The 14,058-nt window shown below is 41.3% G+C and overlaps 1 protein-coding gene across 2 annotated transcripts in view; it reads right to left on the reverse strand.

The window, feature by feature from the left end:
* Positions 1–4,896, reverse strand: part of STAM (signal transducing adaptor molecule) — a 36,155-nt gene extending 31,259 nt beyond the window's left edge. The window contains exons 1-2 of one of the 2 annotated variants that reach the window (XM_080581463.1): positions 4,674–4,896; positions 1,223–1,365 (exon numbers count right to left, since the gene is read on the reverse strand). Coding sequence is in view for 1 of the 2 variants with exons in the window: in XM_080581462.1 (XP_080437588.1) it covers positions 4,674–4,713 (40 nt within the window). In the remaining variant the exon portion in view is untranslated. The remainder of the gene's footprint in view (positions 1–1,222; positions 1,366–4,673) is intronic. The other variant, XM_080581462.1, reaches the window with a different exon arrangement.
* Between the last annotated feature and the right edge of the window lie 9,162 nt (positions 4,897–14,058).

Here is a 14,058-nt window from a genome sequence, read left to right on the forward strand (position 1 = left end):
AGAGCAGGAAGGTGAGCACATCAGAGAGATATGATAATGATGGTGATGACTCCATAAACAGGGTGCATCACAGGGAAGTAACACAAACAAATGGTGCCAGGATCTATTTGCAGAGCCCCACAAATCAAGCCATAGTAGAAGTGGTATTTCAGAAAGATCAGCAAGAGACATTACTATCCACATCCAATATATAGTGTTATTTTTACCAGCTAGAGGAACAGATTTTACATGCTGGAGAACTACCTTGATTATTTTGCATGTTGACGTTATAATGTATGTTGCCACAGCTGAAAAGAGGGGAAGCACTTAAAGTGACAGCTCTTCCCTGGGAGGAAAGTAAAAGAATTGCCAGTAAAGTACAGCAACAAAAACTCCTTTGCCTAGGCAATGTGAGTTGTTGGCTTCAAATTTGCCTAGCTCAACTCAGAGTCTGGTGATTCATTTGCAAAAAGTGTGATACTAAAAAAAAATTTTTTGGCTATTCTACAGAAGAAATATTTATTTCACTCATCTGGATCCTGTCAGCATTGCCATTTTTCATTGAGAATGTACACCAAAGTGAGATATCCTTGTTCTTCAGAAACATTTATAAATAACTGGAAAGGGGCTGGCTACACCCCCTTTCCCATACGTTTTCTGCTCAGCTCACAGTTAATATCCTTCTCCCTAAAACAATGCTGAGAAAAGCAGTAGGCCACCTTGAGCAGAACAGTGCCAGTCTCCTGACAATCCGAACCACTGCTTGGAAGTCATCCCTCCTTGCAGCCAGAGGTAAGTTACCTCACTCTGCATTCTCCAGAATCCTTCAGGGTCAAGAGTCTCCTCGGCGACAATTTGCCCTCCTTTTGGCAAACAGAGAAAAGCCCAGCTCGCAGAAACGCACAGTTGGGTGGTTTTGAAGACGCTGCCTACCAAATGGGATAAATCTAAAGACTAGCCAGTTTAAAGAGCAAGCGTATTTTATTATGAGAAATTGCACAATGCGACTCGAGGTCAAAGCATTTCTTACACCCTAATGCGTCAAACTGTATGCTGTGGTACCTTAACATAGTTACTTACTGTACCTACATATGACTGTGAGTACAGTCATACGTAATCCATGCATATTATCACATTTCTAAAAGAGCTGTAATAATAAAGTGGTCGATAAATGCCGTAGTTGATAAAAATGTGGGAAAAACAATTACATCAGGTTGATAGCTCTACTACATTACTAACCTACCTGCTTAATTTCCTATTAGTGTAAAAATTAAGCCTGAATCTTTCCTTTGTTCCCACTCCTGTGATGCCTCAAACCAGTACACCAGCTCCAATGAGAACAAGACTAACACGCAAAGCAAATGCAGGACGTGCCTTCATCCCTTCCTGTGGGTAAGGGAGAAAAATCATCCAAAAGAGTTACGTCATTTGGCATTCTGGACATTGTTGGATGACAGATCAACTTTGAAAAGTTTTTATTTGAATTCCTTTCAAAATTAAAAGTAAACATCTCCCCTTAAAATCGTGTGATTTTTTAATAACTCATACCAGAATTTGTATTTATTATAACCTACAAAATTTCAGAAATATATTTAAGTAGTAAGTTTACGCCACAGAATAAAAAGCTCTTCCAATTCTCTGCTTACAACATAGATTAAGTTTACAACGCTTAAGACCAAGTTAGAATTAAGTATGCACAGCACTGAGTCCAGCGTTACCGACTGTATTCTCGAGACAGCATCTAAATAACACTTGAAAACTGCTTCAACAGTAAGTTCTTCATCAAACCCAGCCTAACCACTGCTACATTACTAATCAGCCTGTCATGACGGACTAGCAGACAGTCTTTTGGTTCGTCAAGCACATTACATCGTTACCTTGCTTGCAAACTTACAGATAAACCCGTACTTCTCAGGAACAATTCTCTGCAAAAGATGTTATGACTGAGGTTATGAACCATGGCAGAAATGGACTTCATGTTACACTACTAAGAACATCATCAATTCTAAACCCTCGTATGGAGAATTAACTATATTTTAACTATATCCTCAGCAGTTCAGTATCTTGAAGGGGTTTGTTATTTAATATTCCAGTGTTATGTTCCTTACATGGACGTACTGTCAATGTTTTCCACAGTTGACTGTGAAAACCCACACCAACTTACGTCACCATTGATTAGCATCCCTTCATGTTGAAATATTCCTAAATATGGTAAAAAGAGGGTTGAGAAAACAGAAGTATTTGGACTCCTTGAGGATGACAATGACCTATCTCCTGAAATCTAGAGGCAGCTTACACTAATAATATTTTAAAATGTTTAACAGTAGTCTTAACATTATTTTGACAGTCACGTCTAAAGAAGTGGTGCACCCCTCAAAATCTACGCTGTGTACTAAACTGACTCCAAGTGGTACACTATTCCGGATGACCAAGCTCCACAGCATGAGCATGCTAACAGGATTAGGCAGATGCTGATGACTGGAGAGAAAAACTGAGAAATTTCTCCTTCTGAGCTTAGAGACACTCATGCTTCCCAAAATAATGGCAAGCTAGTTAGTCCCAGATGCGTTCACTGCAATCCATCATCCAAAACGATTCCAAAGTCATTTCCAACTATTACACAGCACTAATTAGCTGTCCAGGAGTCAAGAATTCACAGCTACCACAGCAACACTATCAACTAGACCGATGTCCAGCTTCATATGAAACTAAGACTAGCTTTTGACTGCTTTCCTACTTCAGGAATATGATTTTCAAAAGAAAACTTCCTTGCTGAGCAGGAGCAAAAGCAGAGCACTCAACTTTCCTTCTGAGAAAAGAACTGTAAAGTAACACTACTGCTTGACAACTTTTGGAAGTTTCCCGAGAACATGAGAGCTTACTCTACAGCTGACGTTATCTTACGAAGCCTGCCAAGAAGTTCATCCAGATAATAGCGCGTTCCCAAGAGGCCTCGGGGAAGAAGGGCCTGGGGACACTTTCCTGGAGACTTCACCATTGCTGCCTCCATGGCATAAATCCAGTTAAGCGATGGATAAAGGCAGCAAGTAGTTCTGCCACCAACTCGGCTGTCTACTGCTTCTTTGCTCTCCCTCAGGGCACTGTGAAAGGGGGCCCACACAAAGAAGCTGGATGTATTGCCTGGGGAAAAGCAGCCCATGGCCCACTACCTGCTTTTCCAAGAACAATTTGGAAGTAAGTGGTTATTTACTAGTGTTCATATGATACACAGAATAAAGCTTTTGAAAAATATCTACTGGCGTCTGTACTAAGCTGTCGCAGCAGGTAAGGTGTTGGCGGCATCCTCTGTCCTCAAAAATAGCAAATAGCCCACTGAAGTACCAGATGGGCACTACTACTCCACATCGTTAAACTCACAGTGCTGACAAACGTATCTATCAGCCTCAGCTCTCTATAAACTCATTCAAGCAGCCTGATCTTCACCACTGCTAGACAGCTGCCTTAAGAAATAAGAAAATGAGCACTTTCCAGAACCTCAGCCACCACTTTTTAATCTTATTAGTTCAAATAATTCTGAAAGATATTACCAATGTTTCAGCCCTCTAACGGTCCACAGAAAACTGGCAAGCAGTGCAATGTCTTCCTTACTTTCAGCTGCCAAATTATGCTACAGGACAGTGAAACAACGAGGAAAAGATACTTACTACTTTTCAAAATGCAGAATTGTTGACTTTGCCATCAAGAAAATTACAAATTAAAGGGCAGTGTTCACCAGAAAAGACCGTGGCACACTTAATTATTAAAAATGGGAAGAAATGGAGCTACGCTTCATTAAGATTAACAATTCCTGATAACATACATACAGAGTCCGTGTAACGCTCACTTGTTTGTGCACTAACCCTTCCCCCAGAAAGAAATACCCACTTTCCAAACAGTTTTGAGTTGTTTTCTGAAGGCCTGGAATAACTGAATTGGAGCCCTGACTTGTACAGTTGGGTAAACATCAAGAAACAAACGGCACGTTTGTAGCTGAGAGGTGCAGCAAACAGAAGGCTACTGAAGAAATGTGTTCCCAGAAACATCGACAGTGCCACACTGCTGTTATGCTGTGGGGAGGTAATGGGGGGAGGTGGGTGCGTATCCAAATTGGAGAAGAAGTCACTTTATATCCTGCCGGATCGCTCGGAATTACACAGATGTCAGCAGCAGGTACGAGACCAGCTGTATTACACAATCAGACGTGCAAATTTTCGGACTGCCTACGTGTTTGTTTTACCTCGGGTTTGGCCACACGAGCACGAAGCGTAATTTCTCTCAGGTGGAAGCCTCTCCGTGCCGCCTGGCCTTGAAACGAGCCAGGTGGGGATGAAACCTGACCACAGCCCAAGTTTCACTGAGAGGGGAAAACAAAGCTCCCGCAGGGATTCGCGTTAAGGCAGCGACCCCAAACCCGCTCTGGGAACCGTGCCTGCCTTTGAGGTGGCTGCGGCTGGCGGCCCTGCCGCTTCCCACCCCCGGGGCAGGACGAGCTCCAGCCTCGGCCCCGCACCCCTCGGCCCGGCACCGCCGCCCGGAGCCTCCCGAGGCCGGGCAGGGCCCGCAGCCGCCCCGGGCAGGCCGCAGCGGGAGGGCCGGGGCCGAGCGGGCCGCGGAGGGAGGCAAAGAGGGAGGGAAGCAGGGAGGGAAGGAGGCGGCGGTGCCCCGGCGGAGATGGGGCTCCCGGAGCCACTCACCCACATCCTGGTCGAAGGGGTTGGTGGCGAAGAGCGGCATGGCGGGGCGCGGCGCGGCCACCCTCCGCTCCCGGCAGCGCGGCGACCGAGCCACGGGCCCGCGGCTCCTGCTCCTCCTCCTCCTGCTGCTGCTGCTCCTCCTCGTCCCGCCCGGGGTCGCCTCGGCCGCCGCCTCCCCGCAGGCCCGGCACCGGCCCTCCCCGCGCAGCACGCCGGGAAACCGGGGCCGGCCCCGCCGCCGCCTCCCGGCCCCGGGCTCCCCCCGCCCCGCCTCGCCCCGCCGCGCCCTTCCCGCCCCGGCCCCGCCTGCCCGCCGGGGGCACCGGCAGCCGCCTCCCGTGAGGCGAGCGGGGGTTCGCCTGAGCGGCCCCCCCCGGCCAGCCCCGGGGGCTCACTGGGGACCCGCTGCCGCAGGGATCTCGTTGTCCTGGGCTTGCAGCGGTTTCATTACTCCGGGCTGGCTGGGGAGCGGGCTGAGCTCAAAAAAAAAAGGGCTAATGCCCGAGTCGTAGACATCAGAAAGTAACAGAAAGGCCAGAGGGGGGCCGCTAAGATGGGCTGGAGCACCTCGCCTATGAAGACAGGCTGAGGGAGCTGGGGGTGTTCAGCCTGGAGAAGGGAAGGCTCTGGGGAGACCTCATTGCAGCCTTCCAGTATTTCAAGGGGTCTTATAAAAAGGATGGAGAAGAGCTCTTTACTTGGGTAGATAATGATAGGAAAAGGAGGAATAATCTTAAACTAAAAGAGGTTAGATTTAGACTAGTTGTTAGGAGGAAATTCTTCACTGAGGGGGTGGTGAGGCACTGGCACAGGCTGCCCAGAGAAGCTGTGGATGCCCCGTCCCTGGAGGTGTTCAAGGCCAGGCTTTGAGCAACCTGGTGTGGTGGGAGGTGTCCCTGCCCATGGCAGGGGGTTGGAGTTGGATGATCTTTAAGGTCCCTTCCAACCCAAACCATTTGCTGATTCTAACACTGGCACATGACAAAAAATGGAGAAGGTACGGCTAATGTTTGCAGCGCAGAAACACTAGATGAAATCAATAGCCCTAACTATGCTCAATAATGAATGTAATTGCATGCATTAGGCAGGCTTTTGCCACATTAGATGAAAACTCCACACCAAGCCTCTTCCTGTAGGGATTTGCATTCATCAGGCGCTACTTGTTTTCATTTTTTCCAGGATCTCAAGTTCTGTTTCTTTCCCTATCCACAAAGACTGATGCAGGTCAGCATTGATCTACTGCTCAGGACAGACTCCTTTTAAGGAATCTAGTATTCTCTTTTTAGATTCTGCCTCAATTTGATGACATCTGCTAGATATTCCCAGAGGACGCTTTACCTCCTCGCTATTCATCATCCCCCCACTATGTTCACAAAAGACATATGGCAGATGTTCTCGGAGCCTGCTTTATCCCCTCCTTTTTCATCCCTTCCTTCTGATGGGTTTCTAAATGAATTGTCAGAATCCTTTTAAAACAGGCAGAGCCTTTATACTTTTTTTTCTTTAGTAAGAGCAAACACGAGATGTGGGGAATTTGGCTTTTAGACCCTCTTCAGCCTGAATGGATTGCAGCCCAGTGTTACTTCCCAGGCAACACCCCATTCAACCTTCTGAAAAAGGTAGTCCACACTCAGGGAGCATCTTAAGGCTTTATAATTGTGGCTCGTGTTTTGTTTCTATAATTATTTTTTTTTCTGTTGAACACAGCATAATGTACAAGACTCCTCTGAATGCTCGACACTATACTGAATCTCCCTCTTCTCCCCATCCCATGGCTCTAGCACTCTTATTGCACAACACTGGATGATGGTTAGAGCACTCTCTCATGAAGCGTGGGTTTTGCCCTCTCAGACAGGGATGGCTATGGAAACCAGCTTTTCCACTTTGTGTGTGAGTAGTATAGGGAACATGCCATTAAAAAGGGTGTGTTAAGCTTCCCTTATTTTATGTAGTTCAAAATGTTTGTATTATTTCCTACTGTATTTGAAATGGGACTCATGCTGCCTAAGCTAGCTATCTAAAAGTAAGGAATCTTGTCCAAGGGTACAGTGTCACATTGCATCTAATTTCAGGGTAACTACAGCTGATACAGACTGCAGCAACACTGCACTCCCCATGCCCACAGCTATGTGCTGCCATCATATTTCTTGCTTTAGATTTGGAATTTGATCCAATTCATTTGTGGCTGCACAATCAGCTGATCCAACTGAAAACTACCTCACTGCAGAAAAGTTCCCTGTTGGATCATGTCACTCATCTTCCTCACCTTGTAATTAGATCCCGTGCAAGGGAAGAGCTGAGAAGGAGTTGCTGGGGACTGTACACCAGCTTCACCAAACTGGATCAAGAAAAACAGGCACGTCCAGGGGATTATTCATCTATTTCTATTTCAGACCTCCTTCCAAAGATGCCTTCTGCAAAGGTCTGACTATTAATTTCATAGAGGAGCCTATCTGCCCAACACTTCTCTGATGCAGAACTTGTCTTCTGACACCCTTACAGCAAGCTAAATTTTCTTTCTTTTTAAATGTATGTACTTTTTTTTACCAAATAGAACAATCTCCAAGCATTGGTACAGACATCTGTTTTGGCACACTTCACCTTTTATATATCTCACGGTTGTTCATATGCTGCTATGTGATCAAGGTTTGTATTCAGTTAATTGCCACTGCAACTCACTTCCTGAGTTTTAAAGATGTAAAATACTTCTAAATTTAGTTATGAGTCACTAGCAAATAACTTGCCCTGATATATATTCAAGTCATATCGCTAGCTATATCTAACTAGTGAGAGTACCAGCAATATTAGAAAACGCTGTATAAGAACTGATGTGTGTATGCAAAGATGTTGCTATAGAAAAATGTTATGATATGTAGGACATTCACTAGAGTTACATTTTCTATTTAAAATAGAAAAAGGTGCAAAGTGATGCCACCTAAGTATTTTCTGAACTTACTACAGAGTGTATTTAGGAAATACACCGTAGTAGTTTATCTACTAGCTAACACAGAAAATGATTTTGTAAAAGACCACTGTAAACACATTAATTTTCTAATTTAAGAAAAGTAAAGTTTAAAACCTGCTAGTTGTTGCCACTGACAACATTTTAAAATCTGAAGCAGCCAGTGTAGTCCATTTTTTTCGCATTCTATAGCAAAACTGACAACACGCACTAACAGACTATTTTTTGAAGATGAGCAGCTGCCCACTAAGAAACTTACCAAATCCAATAATGTTTTACTTCTTGATCACTCCATATTCATCTAATACTGATGAAGCAATTAGGAAACTACACACGGGTGCAAGTGCAGACATCATTTTTTGTTGTTACATGTTAAACCATGTAGAATGTTGATGTCTAAGTAGCTGTGTGTTTTGTTTCCTGTTTTTGTTGGTTGGTTGGTTATATAAAATATTACTTATTTTTAAAATGTTGATAAGGTTTTTTCTGTACCAAGCTCAGTGCCAGATTCTGATGGTACACAGTGAATCATTTCTCTATAGTTTTTTGCTAGGAAAGGATACTTGTAAACAGTAACTTACCTGCTAGGAAAGTTCTGATATTTTTAGCAATCCCTCAGTTGATACACAGCTGCATAAGACAAGTGTATTTTTCAGAGGGAAACAAAAGCGTTGTGTCCATTGGAGGGAAGGTTCACTGCAGTTCCAGTTCACTGGAGGAGAATTTTACTTGGCATCCCCATTTATTTTAGCACATACTGGTTTGCTAGCTGCTGCACTGTGAAGATAAGGTGTATAACTCCAGGAAAATGTCAGTTCAGTACACTGTTAACAAGGAGACAGATATGAAGACCAATGGTTGTCTCTGGGATCAGCCTCACTGACCTTGGTTTTAACTGCATTTTCACTGCAATCTATTGCGTACATTGTTTTCAGAACTGGAAGCTGAGCAGAAAAGAAAATCAAAGGAAAAGAGGAAAGTTCAGAACGGAGAAAGTGCCAGGAGTCCATTTAATCACAGCTTTTGTCTTTGACAGGGCAAGTACAAGATGTTTTGGATGGCACACAAGATGCTGTAATGCATAACAATGCAATTATATGACTAAGACAAAATTTATCCCAGTCACAAGCCACATGTAGGTATTCCAAACACTGGACTGCAATGATTTAGTTCCAATCCATAAGTTTATTGTGCACCCTAATATTTTGCTAATTCCCAAATTGCATGGCTTGCTTATGGTATTCTTACATATTGCCTTATATAAAGAGAATTAATGAAACATATCAAAACAGTAAGTCTGGTGTCCTGTGTTATACAAGAAGTCAGGCCACAATTATTTAATTGTCCTTTTTGGCCTCAACATTTATGATGTATGCAAATGGAATTACATGAAGCATATACCTGGAGTTTCTTCAAGCATTAGGACTAGGCAAGTAATCAAATAATAAACTTAACAGAACGATCCCATTTGCCCTGACCACATTAGAAATCAATGTGCAAATTTCTAGTTAATATTTGCATGTATTTGTGCCAGAAACTAGAATTTGTCTTCCTATTTTTTTTCCTCACTCAAAGCAGTACTTGCAGCTCACATTAAGTAATATTTAATATGTTTACATTGCAGTTTTGTTAAGTGATTTTGGATAACAAGTCCACCAAAGATAAACATAAAGATGTGGTTATACTATTTGCTTTAGTAAGCTTACAATGATGCTTTGTGATATAGCTGTAAGAAGCAGATAATCGGTGAGCTGCTGGAACTTCTGGGTGCCTGGGCTTCCTGGGGTGCTGGCAGGAGCATCACTCTGTGCCAGGTTCCTGACACAGCCACAGGGAACCACTTGTCCTAATGCTTTTTTTGGCACCAGCACCTGTTCTCAGTGTGGCCAAACTGACTACACCCAATATCTTTTCCTTGCTGATAACTTGGACCAGATTTCCACCAATGATGAGGTTAAAATTAATCTTCATGTTCTCTACCACTCTTCTAACAAAGAAGATAGAGATGTTTCCACCAGCCCTAATGGAATTTAGATTGGAACATTATTCCCTTGGTAAAGAGCCCTTTTGAACTCAAGTCCTTGAAATAAAACTAAATGTCAAGCGAAGATTGTGTGTGCTATGAAACTAGTAATGGAAGCAGTCTCCTGTATAGAGACTGTAGTACTCATGTAAGCAAGTTACTGTAGAAATATACTGAAAATCAAAAGGTATTTTTAATATTACTGAAGTATGCATTTTGTAAGCTATGTGAAAAACCTGCATGACACATGTTGACAAGGTAGCAAAGCTTTTTTATTTAAGAAAAATATTACATGCTATAGGGAAGGGAACTTACTCTAACAGTTACACATGTACTCTAACTCACATGAACAGTACCTTTGAACTTAATGGTACTAATTTTAAGCTTTAAGCACGTTGTACATGCTTCTGTATCACTAGAACATTATAGCAGAGTTAGCTTTTTTATACAGCCAGTCTGCATGCTGAGAAGCCAATTGCACAGGCTACAGGCTGTGGGACAGGTCTATCCATCAATCTATCCAAGCCTAGCAATGCAACAAAATGTCAGGATAGTTAAACAGTGGTACAGTTCAAAATATCCCATAAGAAAAATAATTATTTTACGGAGTCCAATTAGTCTATTATAACAAAAAGCACACTGAGTGCTAAACCAATCTCACATAAGGGGGATATTCATCTCCGAACATGTGTGCATCCTTCAGCACTGCAGTTTGAATTATACTTTTGTTTCTGAAGAGGATTAAATAGGACAATACACAATGGCATCTCAAACTGGTGCTTTTCAGATATATAGAATCAACAGTTTTCATATACAGATTTCTAAATGTTCACACCAGAATTTTTATATTTTCATATATAGTTTCAGCCTGTGTTCATGACACATTTTTCTTCTCTGACTGCTAAACTATATAGTCAGAGGCTTAATATGAGTCATTTATCTTGTGATAACAGCACAAAACCCCAGCTGTTTCAGACGTACCAAACAGAGACATCTTCTAGTTCTTTCCAGACGACATGCAATCCATTCTACACCACGTCTTTTGAAAACATCTTCTATCCTATTCCTACAGCAGTAAAGAAAATCATAGGTACACGTGCCTGGATGAACTCAACACACGAAAAGTGCATAAACACTGTGTTGTTCAATCTAAACACAACTAAATCTAAACATAACTAAATTCTGTTTACTTACCCTTGAATACCTCACTGACAACTCAGAAAATCCCAGAAAGCCAAAATAGTATGCAAGTCCTATACGTAAGTCTGTTGTCTCAACAGCTTTTTCTAGCAAGGTGTGTTAGGAACATTAAGAGAAGAGAGGGCGGGAGGACAAACGGAATTTCAGTTGTTACCTTTTTAACAATTTCTCCTTCCTTGGGATATAGTTATCATCTGGCATTCAGCTATTCTGAAGTGTAAAAGGTGATTTCATGATGCTGTGGGGCTCATTCTAAGTAATTTCTGCAGCATTTCATGGTAGGTGACCTTCCCCTGTGATAGTGGAGCTGATAAGTCATTACATTATTTTCACTTTATAGGAATATTGGATAGGTAAATTTTGTAACAACAAAAAAAAAATGTTATAGAACACTGCAGGAGAAAATAATTCTCATAAAAGCGTCACCTTGTGTTCCTGGAAATAAATTGGAAATAAAAGCCATTCAGGTTTATAAGGTGTTGAATATCTATTTGTGAAATAGGAAAGGTATAAAAGAAATGTACATCGATAATATCAATAATGAAGAAAGCTGGGAAAAATGTTAATTTTTGTAATAACAGCGTTGCTGTTTATGGTTTGAAACTAGAGCAAATAAAGGAGAACAGCCTATGAAAGTTACGAATTAATATAAAATGTAATGGTGTGCTCACCTACCATACAGAACACCAACTATCTTAAAATGTATTCAGAAGATTTCAGACCATACCTGAATAAGAGCCTAGTTGAGATAGACGGGTATATCAGTCATTATATGAGTTTAAAAACTCTCCTGGTTTAAATAATGCAATTAATATATAAGCTGATTCAGTTCCATTGATTAAATTTCCGTGTGTAGACAAAATTTGTGTTAAGAATCATTTTGAGATTTTTGGGGCCAAAAGGTGTTATTAGCCAAAGTTTAAATATTAGAGGAAGGCATTGCACTCCAAAAGAAATTGATGAGGAAATACTTTTTAAAGCACAGTATTTCTAATTAAACACAGATATTGTACTTAACGCTTTGAAAAGAACTGACATCAAAGTATCTTATAGTGATTCAGAAACTGAAACTAGTAAAACAGAAATACGTACACAGAATGCTGACAGAAAATCATAATTAAAAAGAGAACAATAGAAAATTTATGAAAATGAAATTATGTTTTAACTATTTTTTTTTTTAATTCCTGGAACACATCATTACAAGAATGGGTAAAAAAAAATATTTTAACATAGCAAACACATTTGGAAAAGGCTGCTGATAAAAAATTTCACAGAACTACCAAGCATATGAAATAGTTAGAGGCTTAGGAAAAAAATAGCTCCATGGATCAAAACACGGGAGAGAGAAACAAAGAGCAAGTGTTCTTTGTCATGGGAAAAAGAAATCAGTGGGGTGTTTATGAACATTCTGCAATAAGTTGTGACCTTAATATATTTATAATAAATGATTGGGAAACATGGGCAAAACATCAAATGGCAAAACTTGTAAATGACACAAAATGTTTAGTTAATTCAAATCCAGAAAGGATTGTACGGATCTTCAGAAATTTCTCATCAATTGGGTGAATGGGTAATGTGGTAGCAAAAGAAATTGTACTTTCACAAATAAAAAATATAATACTAGAGCAAAAACAGTGAGATACTTATCCTCACTAATAAGTTCTTAATTAACTAAATCAATTAAAGACAGAACTGGTTATATTAAAAATAATTTGTGTATCCCAAATCAATGACTTTGAGCAAACAAATAACGAGAAGGAAAATAATACAGAATTTTAATGAAAATATTTATATATCGTTGCTTATCGAATTTCAAGAGCTTCTGTGCAAAAGTATGGAAAGCATCCAAGGAAGGATTTAAAAACTGAAAATACCTACTTCAGAAAACAAATATGACTTGTTCTCTCAAATCTGCTGTGAAAAAATCTTGAAAGAGAAATGGCAAACTATCGTGCTAGCGGTATTTTAAAAACTACAACTAATATTAAGAATTCAGGTCAGGTAATGACTTCTTCCTTGAATCAAAATTTAAGATCAGAAAGCCATTAGCGAAGTCACAAGTTGGCAAATTCAAATGAGAGAAAAAACACTTTTCACATAGCACGTGGTTAATTTGTGATATCCATTTCAACTTCACATTCTCAAAGCCGAGAAGCTGGCAATATAGAAATACAGAAAAAGTTTTCGAAAGCTTTGGAGTTTAAACCAACTTATAAGCATTACATTAAGGTGAAATTTAGGCTCAGATAAACCATGTATTTGCCTACTATGCAGTTTTTTATGCATCAGATAAGTACAAGGTTGGCAAAAGTTTTTGAATTAGGTTGTTTAATCCTGTGTATAAATTCCTCTAAGTTTTTTAACTGCAGGATTCCCAAACGGGGTTATATTTATGACTACTTGTACATGAAAAGTGCCTGTGTATGTATGCATATATATATATACACATACATATATAAAAACCACTGGTACTTGCTATAGTCTTAGTAGCACATATCTGGTGCCATTTGCCAAAGTTTTGCATTTTTGCATGCATGTTACACATTCGCTGTTGCCAGTGGTATGAAGCTGAAAGCTGAACATCTACTTGTGTGCTTTGGTAAGGAGAGCGAGAGAAAGTTTCTGTATGGCACATCTACTAATCCTTTAACCGAAGGCCCAGGAACTGAGACCACTTTAGTGTTTAAACAATAAGATGGCTTACCCCATGCTAAAGGAGGTAGACTCGGATTCTTGAACACTTTTGGGGCTGACAAAGTAGGGTTTCAAAGATAGGTCCTGACTTGCTTTTGGAGTTCTTCTGTCTTCATGACTGTGCTCAAGGGATTTGTCCCGAATGGCAATGGTTGCAGTGCCTAGCCGTGGAGGTGAGGGCCTGAGGCTACATGCCCACCACCCAAAGTGGAGCAGCTGGCATCCCTGGGCTAGCACAGACTGAGCCAGATGGCAGGGTGTGCGTATGGCCTGCACCTCTGTGGGACCACGTCACACCAACACAGCTCACAGCGATGCTGCTCTGGGTCCTCAGCTCACAGCCCTGTCCAGGCTCTGTTTTCATGTGCACAGGCTTACAGTTTAAGGTAACTTATATATTCAAATCTCATCCTTCAGTCCATAGGAAGGACTTTTTCCCCTTGTCAGGGGGCCTGCCTCAGTCTGCCTCGTGTATGTACGGTGACACCGAGACACACCACACTGGA

Source organism: Anser brachyrhynchus (genome assembly GCF_964034855.1).
Source record: "Anser brachyrhynchus genome assembly, chromosome: 2".
NCBI lineage: Eukaryota > Metazoa > Chordata > Aves > Anseriformes > Anatidae > Anser > Anser brachyrhynchus.